The sequence below is a fragment of the Carassius auratus genome, chromosome 42 (assembly GCF_003368295.1).
Source record: "Carassius auratus strain Wakin chromosome 42, ASM336829v1, whole genome shotgun sequence".
NCBI classification, from domain to species: Eukaryota; Metazoa; Chordata; class Actinopteri; order Cypriniformes; family Cyprinidae; genus Carassius; species Carassius auratus.
The window spans coordinates 15,538,604-15,564,644 of record NC_039284.1 but is presented as its reverse complement, the minus strand read 5'-3'; the positions used below and the strand labels follow the sequence as shown (position 1 = coordinate 15,564,644).

At 35.4% G+C, this 26,041-nt stretch overlaps 1 protein-coding gene across 3 annotated transcripts in view; it reads right to left on the bottom strand.

Moving 5' to 3' along the window:
- Positions 1 to 26,041, bottom strand: part of LOC113060823 (kelch-like protein 29) — a 124,148-nt gene that overhangs the window by 34,969 nt on the left and 63,138 nt on the right. For all 3 annotated transcript variants that reach the window (XM_026230027.1, XM_026230028.1, XM_026230029.1), the window contains 3 exons: positions 18,131 to 18,327; positions 15,280 to 15,539; positions 3,661 to 3,859 (listed from right to left, as the gene is read on the bottom strand). In XM_026230027.1, the coding sequence (XP_026085812.1) occupies positions 3,661 to 3,859; positions 15,280 to 15,539; positions 18,131 to 18,327 (656 nt within the window). The remainder of the gene's footprint in view (positions 1 to 3,660; positions 3,860 to 15,279; positions 15,540 to 18,130; positions 18,328 to 26,041) is intronic.

Genomic DNA, 26,041 nt, shown 5'->3' with positions numbered 1-26,041 from the left:
ACCCAACACGATCTTATCATCCGAATTAAAATTCATGACATACATCATCGAAAAAAGAAAGAATAAATAAAAGAAACAGCGGATCGGGGCAGAAAGGGTCAGGCCTCTGTAACGGCAGAAAATTAAATGTCATTGTTCGCATCTTAAAAAATGAGAAATACTCTTGCCTTTGATTTCAAGTGCTTCTGAAATACAAAAATGAATTATCTCTGGGGCATTTAATGTCTCTGCATACTTCTTTTCAATACAGTTAGTTATTCAATAAAATGAATAAAGACTGTAATGCAATCTTAATGCATGCATAAACTGAATGCATATAAATATTTAATTTAAAAAAGATGTTTGTATAATACAGATATTTTGTATTATATATATATATATATATATATATACATTTATTTGCTACATATTTTTGTAATATATGTAATACATCAATAAATGATGCAGCACTTAATGCATATAAAAAAAAGACGTTTGTGCAGTTATTTTGAATAAAGGTGATATACATATATATACATATATACATACATATATATATATATATATTATAAAATAATGTCACACATACACACATACATTTTTATGACAAAATACTATTACTAATACTATTCCTGCTCAAGCTCTGGTTCAGAGAAGAAGAAAAAGCATCTGATTGGCATGAACATCTGTTCGTGTGGCAGCTCTCTCAGGGTTGTGTTCCCACTTCACACCAGTGCAGCTTCCTGTTATGAGGGCCCCCACAAACAAAACCCCCTTCCCACAAACCCTCACTACATTACAGCAGCAGCAGCATCAATCACACGACACACGACAGACATCAACCGCAGCACAGCGTCCTCCAGCCGGCACCTGACCGCAGCAACACTTCTACTTACACGAGGCATAAACCAAGGTTTGTTACCACATTCTAATTCAATTTTCATATTTTAATTATCATTAAAACTGTATTTGATTATCACGATTTGATTATTCATTAAAGTTGGTAAGAGTCAAAAGTCAATATATGACTGAAAGCAGAGAGTGGGAGACATTATATGAAAGAATGTATGATTTCTATGAATGCATAACGAGGAACCAACTGTCCTCAGAAAATATTCAGTGACATTTGCTTTTCATCTGCCCTCCGTGTGAGTAAGGAATAATTGATGATGGGCTGTTGAATTATCAGAATATAATGCACACGGTGTGTGTGTTTGTAAGGGACAGAGAGAGCGGGAGAAAACGAGTATGTGCTTTCTGTACATTAAATGTCATTTTGTGGCAAAAACATGAAAGGAATTTGTTTTTATCTCAATGTTTACTATATTTATTAGCTTGGTCAGCATCATTTTGGGTTTTGCTTCTTTTGCGGCTGTAGACTATAAGGATCTTTAAAAATCACAGAAATCATTTTGTGAAGTGATACTAATAATAATAATAATGTAATGCAGTCAAGACGAGCCTGGAACTACTTTAGCCGTGCGCTTCCCTGAAAATAATTGCACAGCTTAGAACATTCGTCAGCCAATCAGATTCAAGCATTCAACAGCACCGTAGTATAACACCCAATAAACAAATGTGCCAGCTTTGTTTACAGAGGTTCCTGTAGAAACGGTTTAATTTCAGTATTCGATAAGCGCCACCTGCTGGCAAACAGTGGATTTACATCTTCATTCAGTTTGTCTGGCATTTTTGTTCAGACCAATGTGAAAAATGTAAGTAATTTTTCTTGTCAATCTTATGCGGAAAAACAAGCTCAACACTTCAGATAATAAGGTATCGCATGTCAAATTTCTTATGGAGCTTATGTATCACTTGACTCATCCTTTACTTAAAAATTACTCAAAGGTGGAAATGTGAGGTGTATAATTTTAGATGTTTTTTTTTTTCAAAACTTCATTTGAAAATCCAGTATATGTTAGCAGATAACATCTTATGTTTTAAGTCAACCAACCTTTTGTCGGTTTTCAACATAAAACTTAGTATACTGAGTACTTTTTAACACTGATAACCATAACCATTTTGGTCAGTATAATCGTTGTATGAAATTTGGGTAATATCTTAGTTTATTTCCCTATTAACTAGTTGCTTATTATCATGTATATTCCTTGCATATTGGCTTTTTATCAGTATTATACAAAGCACCTAATCTTACAGTAGGTACTACAACAACTACTTACAAAAGCAAGTTCTCTAAAAATTACGTGCCAATTTTTTTTTTAATGTCAAAAAATTGCCCAAAACTTACTGTGCCTTAAAACTCGCTGCATAGGCTAAAATTATTCAAAATGGCCAAAAAGTGCAAAAGGTCAAACGCTGCTGTGTTTGAAACATTTGCAGTGTTTGTAATTTTCAGTAGCTTGTTTTCTGCTTTCACACTTTTTTTTTTTTTTTTTGCATTTGAAAAACTTTGCCTTGCTTATTATAAAAGTTGGGATACAACATTCAACATGTTTGGACTTCCCGGGAGGTGTAAACACTGCAACACTTTCATTAAGAACAACCCTATTCAAAGCATCAACAAAAGATGGTTAAAAAAAACGATTGTTGAATATAATAATGCATGTTAAAGCCCTGTGGTCGGCGGTGAACTGGGTCGATGGGTGTGATAATCTCAACAAAGCTTGCCTTGAGTACACGCAGGTGAAATTAACCCACTGGCTAAAGCTCAGTTATAAGAGGCACCTGTGCGCCGACTGCTGCGGATGACGCATGCTTTTAGCTCTCTGACAGCACTGTGGCTCTATTCCAGACGCTCCGCTCACAGCGCTCTGTCACACCACATCAGGACGGATATCTATCCAGCAAGCTGCTGCTTCTAAATCTGTGCACTGCATTATTATAAAACAGTGCTGGTTGCTGACTGATCAACACATGCTACAACTAACTATAGAGCATGCAAAAGCAGCTCTAGAGTACAGTGTATCCCTGCACAGCAAATACCAACCTGACTGTACAAGTCAGGAACACATCTAGTGAAATCTGCTCGAAAATAAAGAAACGGTTCACCCCAAAATAAAAATAAAAAAGCTTAGTTTACTCATCCTCATGCCATTCAACATATATATATATATATATATATATATATATATATATGAGTTTGTTTCCTCATCAGACCAGATTTGGAGAAATTGATGGATCCTCAGCAGTGAATGGGTGCCGTCAGAATGAGAGTCCAAACAGCTGATAAAAACATCACAATAATCCACACCACTCCAGTCCATCAGTGAAGACTAAAGCTGCATGTTTGTAAGAAACAAATCCACCATTAAGACATTTCCAACATCAAACTGTTGCTCAAGGCTAAAATATAAATTCATAATCCATTACAACTCTTCCTCCAGTGAAATAGTGGTTTGGTCTGAATCAGGAGAGAAATCTGCTGTTTACAAGCTCTAAACAAATGCATGGCTGGATTGTGATGTGAAAGACCGTTTTAACCGTAATCAATGGTTTTAGGTCAATTTAAGACATTAACTGATGGACTGGAGTGGTGTGGATTATTGTGATGTTTTTATCAGCTGTTTGGACTCTCATTCTGACGGCACCCATTCACTGCAGGGGATTGACTGATGCAATGCTACATTTCACCGCAGTGCAGCTCACAAGGGTTCAGAGCAGCATCAGTGTGTCTGATGTTCACCACACGGCTCGTACTATAAGCCATGCTGAACGACGTACCGGCAGACAGTCGCGGGCGAGTTCTGGGCGTCTGCATCTCTTGGCGGGCGTGTGGCAGCATGTGGTAGCGCTTGGCTTCGTTCACCAGGTCTCTGCAGGCCTCTGAAGATTTGATCAGCTCCTCGTTGTCCACCACGTTCAGCAGGTAGCTGGGATGGATGAACGGAAGCCGTACGACTGCCAACAGCTCAGACACATGCTGGATACAGGACAGACGGAGAGGAAACAGAGGATAGAAAGAAAAAAAAAAGAGTGGGAAGAGAGAAAGAAAGAGAAAATGTGAGTTAGCGTTGTGCATTGCACTCTCTTAAATGTGGTAAAATCGCTCCATGCATCGCTGCTTTACTATTTTTAATGACTAACCAAAAAATATATATAGCTTTGGATAATTCAGTTTCAAAAATTCACACAAAAATGTATAATGTTGCATTTGGGTGTACAAATAATTAATAATAAAATAATTAAAATAAGTATTTAAAATGAAATGAAAAGGGTAATTAAATTAAATGAAATTTATATAACATTTAAAAAAATCATTTAAACTATGAATGAATACATAAAATAAATGAATAAATTAAAAACAAATAAATACATGAATAAATTAATGTTATGTTTAATACAATAATATTGATAAATTAAACAATTTCATTACAACTGATTATGAATAAATAAATGAATTAATTAAATAAATAACAAATAAAATGAAAATGTATTAAATAATAAACACTATTTTAATTGAAATAACATTTGAAATATAGGGATATTTATAATTTATTTATAATATGAATTTATAATAAAAAACATTAATATAAATAAAATATTATAAATTAGTAAATTAATGAATGAATAAAATGAAATGATAAATTAAAAATGAAAAAATGAACGAACGACTGAATTAAAGAGCAAACAAACAAATAAATAATGTATAATGAATTCAAAGTGACCAGACACGTGTTATATGCATGTATCTGGTAGATCTGTTAAACACACACACTGTTATGCCTCTGGTCAACACTCACACCATGATCCCGAGTGTTATCAGAGCTGGTCAGTTTTTATTCGTTTGGTAACAGGCCGTGTGAACAGCCTGACATACAGGTGATCCTTTCCAAACGCTGCTTTTTTTGGGGCTCGATCAACAGCAGGTTTCCATTGTGATCAATCCCAGCGTGCCAGCGCTCCTTGTCCACTATTTCTCCAGCGGGAATGTCAACACAAAAAGACACGGACATCAGCCAGTGCTTTCTCACGCAGATTCATTTCAAAAGGACCAGAAAGGTCAGTGATTTACTGGCGGCACTGGTGGCATTTTACTAAAGTCCCCAGTGAGACTGGGAAAATCGGCACCACCACTTTCAGATAGTTTATCAAGCTGGCATTTCAGGTAGGAACTCTAAACCAGTCGTCGTGTGAGAACGGATCAAAAAAATGAAAAATGGTATCTGAAAGAGACGTTTCTAGCAATCTAGAGCCAGCATGGCGGCCGAAGAAATCCCTCAGGATTACAAGCATTCCCTCCACTTCTCAGGCAATCAAGACTTATCGACTGAATGATCTAGGAATCCAAATGCAGCTCCGCTCACCACTCGCCTGAGCCTATCTGCAATAATGTCATGCCATGAGGGAGCCAGACTATGGCACGCTGAATACCAGATTAAGACAGCACAACCACAGCTTTACTGGGCCAAAAGACTGACGGAGGAATCATCAAACACAACGTTCAGCAGCCCAATAGATGAATGCAGCGAAATGATGTTAAAACATAAACGCAAGCTCAGAAAACATGGATGCTTTCAGTGCTAACATATCTGAGCTGTAGTAAAGATTGCAATCGGATGAGATAAAATGCATGCATTAGCCTCTTTTCACTTTTTCGACAATCACTGGAAGATACAACAGAACGAAGAGCGAATGATCCACCTTGGATGTGAGATTCATGCTGGACTTCAAAGCTGTTGCATCGCTTCTACACCAACAAAATCTCTGGAGATTGCAGATGCATTTAGTTCAAAATAAAGGTCTTTTAACAGACGGATGGATTCATTCTAAGCTTTGGATGGTATTTCACAGAACCGAGCTGTTCTGTACATATATTCACATGCCTTCAATATAAACAATGTCACACAAATGATTTAAAAAAAGAAAAAGCTAGATTTATATAGTAGGCTAGGTTTCATACAGAATGGCAATTCGACTGGCATTGGCATATATTAATAAAAAATTAAATAAAAGTCATGTGAATAAAAAAAATTAAAGAATGCAAAATAAAAAGTTTATCATAAATGTTTTAATTGAACAATTAGTTACTTAGAAAATCTATAATGAAATGTTACAATGAAATAAAACCAAATAAATCCAACTTAAAATTTAAATTAATTAATCATAAGTTGAATGCATATATAAAAATTATATAAAATAAATAATTGCATTTTTAGAAAGAAAGAAATAAAGAAATAAAATGGTTTGTAAGGTTTGGAAATACTGTGCATTTAGTTGAAAACAAAGGACAAATAACAGATGATTCATTTTAGGTTTGGATGGTATTTTTGAGTTGGCAAGACAAGAAACCTCACACTCTGTGTGTATCTACTCACATGCATCTGTCAGTCCTGACACAGTGACACAAACTTCTCAGAACAGATCAATCTGAACGCAGCAGCACGTTTACTCATCAATTGCTATTGATCTCTGACAAGGAAAAACTCCAACATCTGTCAGCCACAGTTTCTGATTCAATCCTTTTGACAGATATTCCCATTTACAGGAGGAAGCGACTTCACATCGTCTCTTTCTTTCTCTCCAGCTGATGAAAAGACAAATCACAGCTAGACATAAACAAATCTGTTCCCTAACATAAAACATCAGTCTGGAATACTTGATTCTGGTTGGTCATCACTGCATTCTGCAGAATCACAGAAGTCCACGGAATCAAAACTTTTCAAGTTCAAGGCAATTAGTAGCAGTTTACACCACGGTTAGATTTACAGGAAACGTTTGTGACCGCAGAAGCACACGAAGGTAGCTATTGTTTGCATAATTACAGCTATTCATTCTCAAGAGCAAAGTGTTGGCATTTTTAACTAAACAGTTAGATATGCATGGCCTAATACAAAAAATATTAAATCTAAAAACATCTTCAATACAATGCAATACAATAATTACCACAATGCACTGCAATGCCATGCTATAAAATAAAAAGTACTTTTGGTAGACTTCTGATACATATTGAGGATATTTCCGATATATCTACTGTATGTAAAATCTGCCTTGGGCATTTGACTGAAAGTAAAAATAGTAAAATAAAGTTAAAAACAGTAAAAGTGTTTGCATGTTAATCTAAGCAATTATATAGCAAGAAAGCAATTACAAAATTAAATGTAAAAAAAAAAAAATACATGAAACTGCAATGCAATAAATTAAATGCAATTAAATATAAATTTATGGTCAACATTTCAGATATACTCGCCCACAATCAACACGTAAAATTTAAAAATGTGGATTGGTTTGAATACACAAAACAAAGTTTAAATAAAGTTTAAAAACTGGAATATGTCTGCATTTTAAACTAACCGCTTAGACATACATAGCCAAATAAATGAATGAATAAATAAATAGATTTCTCTAATATTTAAATATTTCTCTAATATTTCAAATATATATTCAAGACATTTCAGACATAACCATCTTTAAACAGCATGTAAAAGCACAACTAATTTGGGGATTGGACACTTTATGCATCAATGTTTCTGGCTCTTCCTGTCCAGAATTATGAAGAAAGTCAAAAGACTTTCCACTAGACTCCATCAGGCCAAAGACAATAAAAAAAAAACATAAATGAACCAAAAATGATCAAAAAAACACCCCTAAAAACACAGCTTCCTGCCATGACAATAATCTCTCTAATATTTCATTTCATGGCCAGATACGCTCGCTGAGCTCTTCACGCTTTCCTCCAGACATATAATAAACAGCTACCCCCGAGGCAGGCCGTTACATGCTGGAATCAAATTTGCCATGTTTATTTTGCTGCTTGTAAATATAAAATTTCTCTATCAGAGCCATAAATCACGAAGCCGAGCGGCTCTCAGAGCGAATCGGAGCACAGATGCTAATAGAAAGTGAAATTTCAGGGAGATCTCTTGCTTGTGTTTCTGTGCTTGAGGGCACAGCAGTTTGATAAAGAAACACAGAAAGAGAAGAGAGAGAGAGAGAGAGAGAGCTACGTACACACAAAGACAGTCATGCATTAAAAATATATTAGATAACAGGAGGGGAGACAGAGAGCAGGATCCGGCGCGGGACGGCAAACTGACGTGCAGCCACTGTGAGCAGCTTTTGATGGATGGGGAGCGTCGCCGCGCTGAAAAGAAGAAAGATTAAGCATGTCCAAGAAACACTTTTCTCTCTGTGGAATATACGGAGAGATGTGTATCCCGGCGCGGCGCTGCAGCCGGACAGCGTCATCTCTAATGATGCCTGTGTGCTGAGATAAAGCACAAGTCTTCGGCTCACTGTGAAAAATGACCTGGGAATACAGCCTCTGTCTCAATACTCAGCAATTTTATTTAACGGTAAACCAGAGTCAGCACACAGACCAGACCAGAGCGAGAGCACGATACACACAGCAAACCTTTAACACAGCTGTGGTCAGTCCAGAGCTACACAGAGCACTCAACATATAGTGGACAAAATAATAAAAAAACTAGACCCTGACCCTGTTCTGTTGGGTGAAAAATCAAGATTGCAACAAGATTATGGATCGCCGCACAGAACAAACACAGGAAAAGTTTCTTTAAAAAGTCATAGCCAGGTTAAACATATTCAAACCCATCCATCCCAAAAAAGTCAATTAAATCAAAACTTCTAACTGCTTGTCTTGACCTCCTGAGAATGGTGTCCAGTGCTGAGCAATGACCCTTTCCCAGTTTCCAAGAGTCCATGCAGAAGCTCGCTCTTTATGACTGTTTAAAAGTGCATTGAATTGGTTTGATATTTTTGCTGTAATCCGTCCGAGGCACAGTGAACGTTAAACCTTCAGTCCACATAAAAAACACAACGCATTCTTCCTCCCCTACAGCGTGAGTGTGTTTGAGTGAGAAAGTTGTAGTAGGATCGAAGCGTTCTGCTGCTAAAAAGAAAGAACTGTGTAATGAAAAAAAGAAGAAGAAAAAAACACCTCAGAGCTGCAAGCACAGGCTTAAAAACCTCACAATAAATTTGCATTAAATTTAATGAAGGTACTATTCAAACGTCCCTGTATTATTTTAATTCAAGCATTACAATAAATCTACAAAAGCAGGCTTCAACTTTTAGCTTTTATGACTTAATCTTGAACTTCCATCCTGAAAACGTTCAAAACGACAATGGGAGAAGCGATTTATCAGCAGAGATTACTCCTGTAATATCAGTTACGTTAGGCTTTCATAAATAAATGCACTAAATATTAATACCTAAATAAATATAAAAGTATATAAAATGTAGAAATATTTTATGAAAATGTAGCACATTCATTCTTAGAACTGTAGTTATTTCATGCATGCATACATTACATAAAAATGAAAGAAATGCATAAATACAATGCATAAATGAATAAAATATGAATGCATGAATGAATGCACAAAATATTAATGCTTAAATACAATACACATATACAACATACACATTTCACAGAATATTTTTCTCACAATTTTCATAATTAGAACATATACAGCTCATTATAATATGCATTATTTAGACGGGCAACCATACACACTAGTGGTCGACCGATATATATATATATATATTTTTTTTTTTTTATTTTTTTTTATTTTTTACATTTTGACAATGCCGATGCCGATATTTTAATAAAGCCAGGGTAATACTTATTTTACATACAGCACACAGGGAAAATATCATGAATATGATAGTGGGCAAATGCATAAAGAGCAGCAAAATTTGAAATCACAAGTTTGAAGTTTAAAGCATTCAGTTCACATGGACAGACCGTCACACAGAGAACACGCGATAATGCTGGATACACACACACACACACACACACACTTCACAAGATCTCACAGCTGGATTCGACTAAGTTTGCAAGGTTTGTGAAATTAAATGTTCAATAGCCATTCAAAGATTTATTAAAAGTGAGTGTTGTCAAACTCAGTGTTGTCAAAATAAAAGCCCCTCCTCGAACACATCGGCCAAGCAGAAAAACTTATTGGCCAAAGCAGATATTTGATAAATGCCAAATATCGGCCGATATATCGGTCATCCACTAATACACACCATGCATTTCAAAAGCTTTTAAATTGGTTTGGACACATAGTGGACATCAGAACAGCCTTTAACACAAGACACACAGCATCTAATCCAAAGTGTTTGGTTCAACACTGGATTCAACCGCAGTAAAGCCAGCAATCAAAGTCAGAGAGAATTCATCACAGCAGCAACGTTCAGCAGCTCTCTGTGAGATGAAACATCCTGCTGTGAGCCAATCTACTGAGACAACACCAGAGAACACCTGAGAGAGACCATCATTAAAACGACTGACCCGACAGAGCTCAACCAGACCTCAGCGACAGCACCAACAGCTGGACAGAAACACACAAAACCAGGTGGACAGACGACATAAAATGACATAAAACAGCCTGTCTAGGATCTTCCACATTTTACTGTGGCCTGATTATGTAAAAGACATGATTTGAGCAAACGTTCATATTTAAAGCAAATACTACAGTTTCTCAAACAAAAGATTTTACAGATTCTCAAATTAATGAATATTACAGACTCACTTCTTTTTGTAAAAATTCGATTTTAAGGATGTTTTCAAAACAAAACCATTTATTACACACATTATGAAAAGAATAAGCAGATATATTCCATATACTTTATTTTAATTACAATATAACACAATAACTCCTAAACATCAATTATGTTATAAATAAATGCATCAATTAATGCATAAATAATTGCATAAATAAAGTTTCTCCTCACAATAAAATTAAGTACATTATTTGAAGAATAATTTCGCTTAATTCAACATTTCTATGATATTACAGATTCTCAATTTATCGAACAATACAGCTTCACATAAGTGTCTTGAAAAGATGGATCATTTTCACCACAAAACAGCTGAAAAATACCAGTATTCACAAACTCTGAAGGATAATATATATAAAAAAAAACATTGTCCGTATATTCGTTAGATCAGCTCGTTCAGGCTAAATTAATTCCAGTGCATTTCTACCTGATGCTGAATTATGTGAACCTGCTAACTGATGTTAATTACGGCATAAAGAGAAAAAAGTCGCTCATAAAAGAGCAGTTAGCTTTGGGAAACAGAAGCCAATATTCATGAAAAAAAACAACTGTTTTGATGGCGTTCAGATACGGTATCTTATCCAACACCCCGAGGCTCTTTTAAAATGATTAAGTGCTTAGGGCATAAACCACTTTTCTTTTTCCATTCACTTACATTATAATAAGCCGACTGTATTCAGCGGCGCAACATTTCCATATTTAGAATGAGTCCGTGAAGAAAAGCTTGTAGAGTTACAGCATGTGATTTATATAGTGGTCTGTCAAACTGAGGAGAAGCTGTTCGATACGCAGAATAAAAGAGCAGAAAAAAAAGAGACAAAGACAGAGATAGCGAGAGCACAAAAAAGACTGTAAAAAAGAAGGAGTGCCCCCCCCCACCCCTCCAAAGTTCTGCTTCAGTGCCATGCTGGATTTGAGATTTCATAGGCTAAACCCCAGGGGAACAGCGTGAAGTAGAGGAACTCATTTCAGCCTGAATTCAGATTGATTTCCTATCCAGTTCCTTCTCAATGGAGGCAGTACAGGGCCAAACAAACATAAGGTCACTGCATCAATCTCTGCTGCTTCCTTCTCATGCCATCTGAGCGAGTTTCACAGCTCACGCTTCACACACTCCAAACACTCAACTCAATTGGCTCGCGCACTTCGAAAGCAAATTTATTTAAAAGACATATGCTGGTGGAGATGAGTCGCAATGATTTGGGGAGTAACTTCTGTGTCTGAATTAGCACAATATACTATAATGCAAGTGCAGCAATATATAATAAAAAAAAATGTATGCATTTTCTGAATCAAAGATATTTAAAAATAACTCTTCCGTTTTAGTATATATAAAAAATATTAAATGCATTCAAACACACACACACACACACTATAAAAATATACATATTAAAAATACATTAAAAGCAGTAAAACTGTGAAATATTTAAATTAAAATTGATTTTCTATTTAAATTTTTTTCAATTAAATATTTTTTTAAATAAAGTATGTGCATATAAATAAATGCTTTTATTTGATAAACAACGTCAATATTGTAACATTTAAAATAACTTATAATAATATATGATACATTTGTTACCAAAATTGCAATTTTATTTTATTGCAAATTAAATATTGTTGGTCAAATTATATACATTCTTACACACACACACAATGTGCAAAGGCCTTTAAATGGTCTCTCAGTCTAGTTCTGTAGGCTGCGCAATCATGGAAAAGACTGCTGACTTGATAATTGTCCAAACGACGACCATTGACACCTTACACAAGGAGGGCAAGACACAAAAGGTCATTGCATAAGAGCCTGGCTGTTCACAGAGCTCTGTGTCCAAGCACATTAATAGAGAGGCAAAGGGAAGGAAAAGATGTGGTAGAAAAAAAAAAAAGTGTACAAGCAATAGGGATAACCGCACCCTGGGGAGAATTATGAAACAAAACCCATTCAAAAATGTGGGGGAGATTCACAAAGAGTGGACTGCAGCTGGAGTCAGTGCTTCAAGAACCACTACACACAGACGTATGTAACACATGGGTTTCAGCTTCACATTCCTTGTGTCAAGACACTCTTGAACAACAAACAGCGTCAGAAGCATCTCACTTCAAAAGGGACTGGACAGCTGCTGAATGGTCCCAAGTACATTTTGCATTTCCTTTTTTATATCAGGGTCCCAGAGTCTGGAGGAAGAGAGGAGAGCCACAGTCGGTGATGGTTTGGGGTGCCATGTCATCTGCTGGTGTTGGTCCACTGTGTTTTCTGAGGTCAAAGGTCAACGCAGCCGTATACCAGGATGTTTTAGAGCACTTCCTGCTGCTGACCAACTTTATGGAGATGCAGATTTCATTTTCCAACAGGACTTGGCACCTGCAGACAGTGCAAAAGCTACCAGTACCTGGTTTAAGGACCATGGTATCCCTGTTCTTAATTGGCCAGCAAACTCGCCTGACCTTAACCCCACTGAAAATCTATGTGGTATTGTGAAGAGAAAGATGCGATATGCCAGACCCAAGAATGCAGAAGAGCTGAAGGCCACTATCAGAGCAACCTGGGCTCTCATAACACCTGAGCAGTGCCACAGACTGATCGACTCCATGCCACGCCGCATTGCTGCAGTCATTCAGACAAAAGGAGCCACAACTAAGTATTGAGAGCTGAACAAGATCATACTTTTCATGTTCATACTTTTCAGTCGACCAAGATTTCTAAAAATCCTTTCTTTGTGTTGGTCTTTAGTTATATTTCTGAGATACTGTATTTGGGATTTTCCTTAGTTCAGGAAACAGTCCTCCAAAAACATTTCTTTGAACATTTGGGCGGTAACATTCAAATATTCCCAGATCGTGACGTAGACATTAGATGAGGCGTTTTAGGAGGTTGTGGACAAGTCTTAACTTTTATTAAGAATATCTCTTTGGCTTTGAGACTTTAGTCTTTGCAACTTTAGTGATCATATCTATTCACAAACAGCTTGTAACACTTGTGACAAAATTAGAAATCACATCATAAGACCCCTTTAATTCCATGGCAAAAACAAGCTTACATATTTCAGTATTTCATCATTTATTGGTAATTTAGTACCTTTTGGCAAAACCTTTATGTCAGGAACACACACGATCCCCCTTAAATGATAACTAGGTTTCCAGAGAAACAGCCATGGTGGTCTGAAACAGATTTTGTGTTTTCTGATCCTGCATTTGTTTTTTCACGGCCATGAAGCTCTGATGTCCAGTTGGAGCAAGGCGATTTCTCCTCTTTCTGCTACAGAACAGCATGTAATCGAGTGGCTTGGGGTAGATTTAACATAAGGAAATGACAGCACGTTCTCAAGATGTAATCTCCTCACCGTATCATGAATGTTTCATCTGCCGTATTACCAGGACTCTTTTCAGAGCCGCTCTGAACACTCTCACAGATATGAACATCAGTAAAGTCTACAGTACCTCTAAGAGAGAAAAAAAAATAGAAGCACATTTCCCAAAATTGATTACTTGCTACACCAACCAGTGATTTAATCTCACTATTCTGCCAAACAGGCAGTGGAGATGTGATATTTTTACTCCTTTTTTCACATAAGACCTGCTCTGAATCTCTTCTGGCCACATAGGATGCAAACACACATCTCTGTGTTCAGTTCAACAATGAAAGATCCAGCATAAAAACACAAAGGATGACGTTCTGGTTAAGCAAACGTGCAGCTAAACATTCAGATGAGGCGATGGTTTACATTTCACTCTCTTATTCTGGGACAGATAGCTGACTATTCATCTTACAATGGACCTTGCTGTAAAATTAGAGTTTGAACTCCAAAAATAATTCACCCAATTAGGCTCTTCAGGTTAACTGCATCTGATTGTGTTTAACTACTGTTCAAAAACTTGGGGTTGATAATATTTTTTATTAAAAAGCATTTATAAACATTTTAAAACCTGCATTTATATGATAAAAAAACACAATAAAAACAGCAATTTTACGAAATATTATTACTGTATAAAATAACTGTTTTCTATGGGAATATATGAATATAAATGTAATTTATATTTTAGTGCTGTGCAGCTGAATTTTCAGCATCATTTCTCCAGTCTTCAGTGTCACATGATCTTCAGAAATCATTCTAATATGATGATTTGCTGCTCATTAAACATTTCTGATTATAATCAGTGTTGAAAACAGTTGTGCTGCTTCATAGTTTTTCACATCATAACATGTCCTTACTGTCACATTTGTTAAATATAATGCATCATTCCTAAATAAAAGTATCAATTTCATGAATACAGAACAACATAACAAACAGTTACATGTAATGTAACATGTAACTCAACACAAAACATAATGTAACACGTAAGGTAATATAACGTAACGTAATGTAACGCAATGTAACGTAACGTAACATAACATAACGTAACATAACATAACGTAACATAACATAACGTAACATAACATAACGTAACATAACGTTACATAACGTAACATAACGTAACGTAACGTAACTTAACGCAACAATTACCCCAAACTTTTGGACAATACTGTAATTCTCTACTAGATAGGATGTCCAAAATACTCTGAATGTCCGCAGTAAACAAACACTACATAGAAGGCTGACTGTGATAAACCTATCATTGATCAACTGGGTTTGTTTAAAAACAAAAGGCCACAGAGCAAGGTCCAAAACTTTAGGAGAAAGTAGCTGCATTCAAATTCCAACTTCCTTCTCTATCGAGGGACATTATGCACGAAAACAGATCTCCAGAATCAATACAGAGCAGCTCCAGTGTATTTCTACATGAGCACCAACCAAAACAGCACGATTAACCCTGCTCTCCTACCTGCACTCGGCTGCTGGGGTCCTTTTTAATCCATTTGATGACCGTCTCATAGACCAGCTCCTCTGCTTTCGTGTTCAGGCTGTCGTTGGACATGTAACTGACCAGGTCGTCTTTGGAAATGTTGAGGATCTCGTCCTGACCGGCCACGTCGGGGAAGTTCTGCAGGGCGAAGGCCTTTGCCATGTTGTGGAGTTCGGTGCACTGCATCGCCTCGGCCATGGCCAACACTCCCAGACAGTTAGCAGCCGTCAGCTGTTTCTCTGTGAGAAACACACATGTACACACATGAGCTGGGAAACAAACCTTTACAATGAGAGGTGCTTGGAAGATTACATTCATCCAAGTGTGGTGCGGTGGAAAAGGCGGGTGTAATATCTCAAGTAGCTCGTGGGGAAAAGACCCAAGCATGGGAATCGATTGGGCACGAGGCTCACTGGAGACTTTGATTCACCCAGACAGACACGGACCTTTTCTATTGCATGAAAGGTCAACAAAACCTTCACTAAACCTGCACTTACTTCATTGTGCACAACCAAAACAACAGGTTTGAGTTCAAGTCAACATTAGACCTATATGCTATCCGTTTTGCTTCTACTATAACAAACTCAGGAGAAAAATAAATAATGTAAATAAAAATGTTAAAAATAATTATGTAAATAAACATTACACAGGAATAATAATAAAAGACATATTATAAATGAATAGTATAACCCTATTATAATATTATTAAGTAAGCAGTAGTTCATGGCGTCGATTCCCATGAAAACCAAGAACTGAAATCTGAAACAAAATGGATAAAATATACAAATAAATAAATAGTTTACAATAAACATTTATTTTAAATGTATGTTTTTATAAAATATTATATAAATGCTTATTTATTCAATTTCTCACTGAGGTTGTTTTATGTATATAAATGCAAAATATATATATATGTTTGTGTAAATATATCATATGTGGTCTTTTTTTTGTTATTAAAATATTAAATGCATATATTATCAATTTAATTTTATGCAATGCATTTTCAAGTTTTACTGGATACTGATGTGATTGTATAAACTGTGCATTTAATTTCTCAGCATACCATCATTTGATGTTATTTCGATAATCTTTATTGCTAAAAATTTTTTTAATATATTATTTACATTTTTTTGTAAGTTTGCATTTCAAAAGTAAATAATTGTGAAGTTTAATTGGGTGAAATTGCAGGTGTGAGCATTATTCTGACTTTATAAAACCAAGCAAACAGTACATGAAGAGCTCTGGATAAAAACATAGAAAACTGCGCTCATACAACACGTCTCGCAGCATTCAGAATTCAGTTACTTGCTTATCAAAGTGTAAGCGGCTTGGATTTCTATTACCAAATATTTCAATGCACCATCTTGACTGTAAGAACTCAAAACTCCTGCCCGCTGATGAAACCTTGAAGACAAATCTCTTTTAGAGAGCATTCACTTTCCACATGCATTCAAGTGTCATATAGCACTTATCTGAAGCGGTCGCGCTAACAAGAACGTCTAAAGTCAGTCTTGCACATTTCGACTTTTCATTTCTAACTTCTGTATAGTGAAGTAGACGGAGCACTCCAGCGAATCCCTACAGGAGAGAACGTCATTTCAGAGGCGCTGATAGTTTAATAAGCTCCGGATCCCAGGGGTTCATGGGAAGAGGAGCACAGATCAGATATCTGTCAAAGCCACTGACATCGACTTTTTGATTCTGAAGCTAAACTCATTATTAATATTCCTCACACTTACCTGATCAACAGCAAAAGCGAAAAGGGCATAATTCATGACAGTGTCGAAATTTAAGTTGCACATTCTACAAGCATATTACCTACCACCACCACTCCCAAAATTGTGTTTAACTTACACAAAACAAAACCTAGACATGGCTTTTACCACACTGTATAAACTGCTCGAAACCCACCTTTTCAATAAGATTTGCTCATTTACTTTTATTTGCTTAATAAAAGCCTAGTTAGCAATTCTGTTGACAAACTTGTTTATTTGGGCTATATTTTCAATGCATTTATTGCTAGCTCAGCAAAAATAATTGTTAAATTAAATTTGTAGTAAAAACACTGAGAAGTTGTAGGTTTACTATAGAAAAACTACAACTGACTACATCAAATGGCTTGGTTTGTCTATTGTTTATGGGTAATTCACGCTGAAAAGCACAATTTATTTGAATGCCATTCTATTTCAATTCTACTTACTTCAGATCAAACTCAAATTATGATCCAGCACCCTGCATGCATTTCAATCTACATGCTAAAATATGTATGGATTGACTCCTCAAGAGTCTTGCTCCTGATGCAATATCTGACGAAAATATTACGACAAGTGTTCAGATTACTGGAAATTACTTCATATCAGCTGTCAAGATGTCTGATTCGCAACCAGGGAGCAGGTCATTACGACTGCTGTAATGAGCAACTGTATTTCTGATTCACTTCAGTCCACAGCAGAGCGTGCATGTGTGTGTGTGTGTGTGTGTGTGTGTGTTAAGCTCATGTCAATCAACATAACTCAAGCCTCCAGCTCTGAAAGGGGAAACAGAATCCAAAAAGAGCGAGCAAGACACGGACAGAATGAATAATGAGAGTAGTTCCAGTAAATTTAAGAGCACCTACAGAACTACAGTCATGTTCTGCATTTACTGCAGCATTTATTTCCTGAGGTCGTCTTACAATGACACTCAAAGTTAACACTTTCCATGACTGTTTTTCAATCCTCTGAAAATGAAACTGAAGAATATCGTGTTGTATCAAATGCATGCAATTTAGTAACTGACTTTGCATGACTTTGGTGAAATTAGGAAACATTTCAATCCGGCAGATTCTTACCGAGGAAGGAGACACAGACTTTGCAGAAAGTGCTGAACTGGAACTTGTTGGCCACCTCCAGTAAGGTCTTGGCGTTGGCCGAGTCGATAATGAGGGAGCCGGTGTAAACGAACTCCAGGAGAAGCTCCAGAACATCTGAACTGATGTTGCTCATTGTCAGCTGCATCTTCTCACCGTTTCGGTTCTCCCCTGATAACCTGGACACAGCATGAAGGATGTTAAACCAGGGACCTGCAGGTTGGATCTCAAGCAATGAAGGCAGGAAAGTGTATTTTCAGTGTATAAAACTTGACTCTCGTCACTCAAAGCTATTGTACGGATGTTTTCATTAACTGGAAAAAAGCTGAAATAAAATATAAATACTGGATGAAATAAACTTACAAATTAAACATTAGAAGAAGAAATAATGAAAATTAGAAATGCTGAAAATAAAATGAAATAAAAAGCAGTAAAAATGAATTAAAAATATTTTACAAAAGAAATATTAGTTTTCATTTTATTTTTAGTTTAAGTTGCTAGAAATGTTAAACTAAAATTAAAATGTAAAAACTGAAATTATAAAAATACTGATTAAAAAAAACTTACAAATTAAACATTAAAAGAAGAAATAATGAAAATTAGAAACGCTGAAAATAAAATGAAATAAAAAGCAGTAAAAATGAATTAAACAAACATATTTTACAAAAAAAAATTAGTTTTCATTTTATTTTTAGTTTAAGTTGCTAGAAATTTTAAACTAAAATTAAAATGAAAAACTGAAATTATAAAAATAATGATTAAAAAAAAAAAGTGTATTTTTGTTCCATTGTAAAACAACGTAACGTTTGGTCTGTTCATCACACAATGCTATCATACGACTTCAGAACAGTTATTATTGTTATTATTAACTAAAGCTATTAAAATTATTTTTGTTAACTGAAATAATTCTGAAATATAAATATTAGATAGAAAAAATTATTACATATTATTATCATCATTAGAAACATTTTTTGAAATGCCATCTTGGCACCTACAAATATGTTTAACCCTTAGGGGACTAAGCCGTTTTTGGTCCGTTTTCTCTATTTTTACATTTCGGCTTATAAACCATATGTAATGATAATGGACCACCATGTATTTGGTATCAATGGATTCAGAAGATCCTAGGCTACCATAAGCATGCATGCAATATGTCTATAAAGGAAGTATGAGTGAAAAATTGTACAATAAACTAGAGAATTTCAAAATCGAAAATGAGATTTTTGTTGATATACTAAAAATAGAAAATAATTTAAACCATATAAAATATATTTAAAAGTAAAAAAAAAGTTTATTACATTTTAGTTCAAGTTACAAAAAACTAATCTAAAATGAAAAATAAAAATATAAACATTAAAGCTAATTCAAAATAATAATACTTACTAGAATAGTTAATAATACTGAAATAACACCGCTTCAGAGGACTTTAATAAAATCGTATGAGGACTTCATTCGTCTCATGGTCCTTCTTGGAGTTTGATATGGTCACTATGTATCACTGCATAAAGATTTTACAATAATTTTACACCGGAAAAACACAGGATACTGAACGACATGCGGGTGATTAAATAAGGGATGCTTTTGAGTGAACTTTTCCTTTAAGAAGCTATTAAAAACCTATCGAGCAGTGCAAAGTGAGATGGACTCGTTTGGAAGAGCATCAACTAAAGCTGTTTGGCGACTGAGACTCAAAGTCAAGCCTGTGAGTTTCTCTACAGCAGCGCTTCAGGGAAAACTTGAATGAGCTGCTATGCATTTTCATGCATAATACATGTTTAAATGCATATAGAGAGTGCAGATTGCCTGGCTGCTGAGATGAGCTGCTCTCCATACAGAAGAGGGCCGCTGGCTGGGAGTATCTGCTCAGGGCGGACTGGCAGACGGACGCAGCGCAGCTTTGGGTTTTGCCATTGTTTGGGTGCATGTCTTTAGACACTAAACCTAGAAACCTCAATTATCAGGGATGCTGCAATAAGACAAAGGTGTCTCATAGCTCATAATGATGTCCCATTAATGGAAGGGCATGTCCAACAAGTGGATAGACACGTGCATTAAAGGTGAAGTGTGTCAGTTCTGAGTCAATATCATCAGCACTTTGCATTGCAGCAAGAAAATGTGAAGGGTGTTTAAACACGTTTCAGGAGAAGCACTTTCCTTGGTGAATAAAATCAACGTGCATTCAGAAATGCATCATATTATTATCGAATTCAAATATGCATATTCATATTGCAATGAAATACCTGTGGCTCATTGGTAGAGCATTACGTCAGCAGTGCAAAAGGTAGTGGGTTCGATTCCCAGGAAACAACATGTTAGGTTAAAAAAACCAAAATGTAAAGGATAGGATAAAAGTGTCTGATTAATGTAAAAACAAGTATTTTATCATCAAAAATGACATTTACTCTGTAAACAAATCACAACATGTGTTTTCCTGAGCCTTCATGAAGACACTTTAATGAATGTGTGCTGAAAATGTACTCATCCAAAATGAGTTTGTTTCTTCATCAGATTTGGAGAAATGTAGCATTGAATCACCAATGGATGCTCTGCAGTGAATGGGTGCCGCCAGAATGAGAGTCCAAACAGCTGATAAAAACATCACAACAATCCACACCACTACAGTCAATCAGTTAATGTTTTGAGAAGCAAAAATCTGCGTGTTTATAGGAAATAAATCGTTTTACCATTAAACCATTGCTTTCAATGTCATATTAAGCATATTTTAACCAGAAGCGATGGTTTAAAAAGTCTTGTTTCTTACAAACATGCAGATTTTCACTTCACAAGACCTTAACTGATGGACTGGAGTGGTGTGGATACAGATGTTTTTAATCAGCTGTTTGGATTCTCATTCTGACGGCACCCATTCACTGCTGAGCACATCCATTGGTTTGCTGTGATGCAATGCTACATTTCTCCAAATCTGTTCTGATGAAGAAACAAACTCATTTACATCCTGGATGGCCTGAAGGTGAGTACATTTTCATTTTAGTTTTCATTTTTTGGGTCAACTAGTCCCATAAAGTCTAGATATATTTGGAACAAATGTAAAGACAGATGCATGCTACAAGTGACAGACGGACAGACGGCGAGCGTGATGTAAGCAGGGAAGGAAAGGAGGGGATAGAAAATCAGTTCTGCCACAGGGAACCAGCAGCCATCCTACAGGGAAAGGGACCATTCCATGACTGGGACGTGGATTTACTTTCAAACACCTGCCAAAACAGAGTTCAACACGGCCTGCGTACGAACGGTGGCGTTAGTCGTTATAAAGGCAGAGAATGAGGTGAGGTGAGTGTCTCTGGAGGAGGCTGAAAAATCAAGATATGTTACTCCTGAAAAGAAAAACAAAAATGCAAAGTTTATTGCTGTCAGGCATAAGTGCAGGAGGAAAAATATTAAGAAAGAAAAGGAGTCGACCATTAAGAGGGGGGAAAGAAAAAGATAATAGAGATTCAGTGCTCTCTCTGTCCCTGAGATCATGCTCACACTCGCACTATTTCCACACTTTACTGGCCATGTTTTTATTCAGAAGTATGAGCACATGTCTGCCCTGAAAAAAAAAAAAAATCTATATGGTTATCAAAATCTTGCATTTTTCCCTACAGACTATGACTATTATTTACAGCATTTAAAAAGGGCAAAAAGCCTTTTAAAAATGAAGGAGAACACAATATCTGTGTTATGCTGGCTTCTAAAACGCCACCCTTTGGATATTATATATATATATATATATATATATATATATATATATATATATATACATATATATATATATATATATATATGATATGACCCTGGACCACAAAGTCTGAAGTCTCTGGGGTATATTTGTAGCAATAGCCAAAAATACATTGTATGGGTCAGAATTATTATTTATGTCAAAAATCTGTGAAGTAAAGATATTTAGCAAATGTCTTACTGTAAATACATTAAAATAATTATTTTGATTCGTAATATGCATTGCAAAGAACTTCATTTGGACAAATTGTAAAGATGATTTTCTCAATATTTAGATTTTTTTGCTCCCTCAGATTCCAGATTTCCAGGTTCATTATATATATATATATATATATATATATATATATATATATATATATATATATATATATACAAATTAATTCATAATTTTATTAATGCATATTTTATAAATAAATAAAAAGACAAAAGAATAAGCAAATACATAAAAACAAATGAAATGGAAAATTTTAATTAAGAATAAATAAATAAATAAAAAAAGAGTGCTTTTTGGCCATTATTTTATTATCAAGTATGTCTGCCCTGAAAAAAAAAGAAAAAGAAAAAAATGTATATGGTTATCAAAATCTTTCTTTTTATTCATAGACTACAACTATTATATTGATTAGACTGGGAAAATGTAGTGATGAAAGTATGGCACTCAAAGGGGGAAAAACCTTTTAAGAATGACGGGGGTCTCTACAATAGACACAATTTGCATTTTTCCCATTTTCCAGGAAATGTTGAGCACACTCATTTACCTACAGTACGTCCTTGAGAGAGAAAGCGGTCTGAAAAAATCTATAAATGTGAGTGCTTGCTTTGTTTCTGTGTTCACTGACATTACATGCAGACTGTCAGAGAATATTATATCTGATTACACACCTCAGCACAGTTTAATCAACACTTGCTTTCATGAAATCTTCAGTGCAATTGGGCTATTTGAATGGTAAAGTGTGTTTTTAAGGTGAAACTACTTTTCTAACCATGCTTTCTGTATAATTTTCTTCTTTAGCTGATCATGGCATCAGCCCACAGGGGTTTGCAGGTCTAAATATTAAATATTCTATAAATACATAAATGCATAAAAAGTAATCAAAATAAATTAATGCATAAACAATATATTTAAAAACTAAATCAAAGTAAATGCATGTGAATAAACTCAAATGCATAAATAGATTCTTGCATAAATAAATGCATAAACAAATGTGAATCATGAATAAATGTTCACTATGGTAATTAGGATTATACTTTCCAAACAATGGACTATATCAACAATATAAAAAATAAAAAATAAAACACTTTAGCTTATGCCTATATTGCTTGTTCCATACATAAAAAAGCCACTAGAACTTGGGAGTTAAGTGTCCATTTTAATGGAACAAAACAAATCAAGAGTTGTCAAACTAAAATGGGCTCTTCAATACCAGCTATCCGTTTCAGACTTATAACGAAGTATCTATGCTAATATATACGTGAAAACACTCCACAATTGGCAACCTGATGGATGCACTGCCAGATGCAAAGCACAAATATTCAGTAAAATCCAACAGACAGGCTGAACCTCTGGAGATATCCTGAAATTCATAAGTGACACTGCCTTGTATCGATGTGAACGAGGCGGTGCTAATGGCTATATATCACATCCAAACCCAGATCCACTTAGTGCATGATTTGCTAAATGGACGAATCCCTTTTTAATGCACGTTTTCTCTGAGAACGACAAATACAGCAGGTGTTCTTTATAGACGATTAGATAAACATGGTCCGTTTGACTGATATAAATGACAGGCACCCTGATAACGACAGCATGATTCACTCATTAAAGGGCCACCAGACATCTCTGATATTAAACTCAGATTACAGACCGATGCGTGGATCGTTTTCAAGATCAATGTTTCGTTCAGATTTGAGATTCATCATGGAGGCCTTTTTCCCTTAAAGTTCAAAGACTGAAGTCAATTTTTAATAAAGCATGCCTGAAGAGTAAACAAGCAAATAATCAGGCTGAAATAGTGCAAGACCACTCACATTTGTACCAGTAGAAATGCATTATAAATTAATAATGCAAGGGTGTTTTTTTTAACAGTTTAATATGCTGCTGCTTTATGGATCATGACATGCCATTGATTTTATTCCGCCGAACAAAGCTGTTGACTCTCGATTTAATGTAGCATGAATTTTCAGACGACAGACAGTTCTATGTACATAAAAGCACAAATGTCAGATTGAGCTTTCCAGCTGAACTCTATGAAGTTGAACTGGATCGAACTGTCTGTTCAAATGCATCACACTGGTTTAATTCCACTTGATAAGGTTAAATATTTTCGACTTTGTGAAAAGATTTTCAAATGAATTGTGATGATGTGACTGTATGGCTTTGTTCTGTAACCTGAAAAGTCACCTACAGACATCATGTGTGCACGATTATGCTGGAAGAATGCATTCTAGATTGCAACCCCAGAATGCATTACGACAAGCACAGTGAAAAAAAAATCAATTCAATTAATGCATAAATAAATTCATAAATGCATAAATCTATAAATAAGTAAATGTGTAAAAAATAAACGTGTTAATATATAAATTCAATAATTGCAATGAATGGCAATAAATGAATGCATAAATGTGCATGTGCATAAATAAGCTAAAAAATATAAAAGCGTAAATGCCAAAAAAAAATTAATAATAATAATATGCAGAAATGCATCAATCATTAATCTATAAATAAGTAAATGTGTAAAAAATAAACGTGTTAATATCAGAGATGTATAGTAACGAAGTAGAACTACTTCACTACTGTACTTAAGTACTAAAAGGCGGTATCTGTACTTTACTGGAGTATTATTTTTTTCTCCTACTTCCACTTTTACTTCGGTACATATTTTCGCTGAGTTTAATACTTTTACTCCGATATTTTTTTTATGTGCTGCATCGTTACTCGTTACAATTATAATAATGTTACGAATCATTCCATTACAAACCACTGCCAGAACTGTAGATGGCAGGTTTGATGAAGCTGGCACATCATTGAGCGAATCAAGCGATTAAGAAGACTGCGCGTGCTGACTGAACTGCTGTGAAGAGAGAAATGAACACAGAGCCGAGCCAGATAATGACTCGTTCACGAGTCAAGAACCGGTTGCATCGGTTCTCGGATGACCAGTAACATTAGTTCTTTCTGACAGTTCGATTCAATAAACCAGTTGAAGAAAACAGTTCACCGATTCTTTTGCGCTCGACGCAATGGCGTCATTGGCGTTGACTGCACCTGGGCTCATGACATTAACACAGAATCAGTTCAGAATCAATCACCAAAAGAATCAGTTCAGTTCAGACGCTCTGTGTGTCGGTTTGCTTCACGCTAAATCACACATGCGCAGTATTATCAGCTTCTCGGTTCACGAATCAGACTCGTCTGACAGAAACGGCTCTTCACTCGTGAACGAGTCAGTCGTTCGTTATCTGGCTCGGCTCGGTGTTCATCACAGCAGTTCAGTCAATGTACTGTTTGAGTAAATGAATTACTCCTGGATATTGGTTTGTTTTAACTCTGAGGGAGTGTCAGACACATTAAACAAGTTAACAGCTTAATTCATCTGTGGATTAATGCGTATTGGAGACGCGAACCGTTTAAAACGATTCAGTTCGATTTGGTGGACTGTTTCAAAAAGATCCGGTTACATCGAATGATTCGTTCGCGAACCAGATATCACAAACTGCTTTGTTTTTAACTGTCTTACAACAGACATGGAAGAGAAGACAATGCTGAATAAAGTCGTAGTTTTTGCTATTTTTGGACCAAAATGTATTTTCGATGCTTCAAAAAATTCTAAATGACCCTCTGATGTCTTATGGGTTTGAAACAACATGAGGGGTAAGTTATTAATGACAGAATTTTGCAAATTGGGCTAACTAACCCTAGTAACTGTTTTTTGTTTACAAGAAGTTACAGTCAAAGGAATTGTGATTGTCCTTTAGGTTAATCATTTGAAATAGTAAAAACAATATGTTCAAACTTTTGACTAATTCTTTAATAGCTACATAACACAATACTTCTACTTTTACTTTCAGTACTTGAGTAGTAAATTTTAAAATAGACTACTTGCAATACTTAAGTACAAAAAATGTTGAATACTTTAGTACTTCTACTTAAGT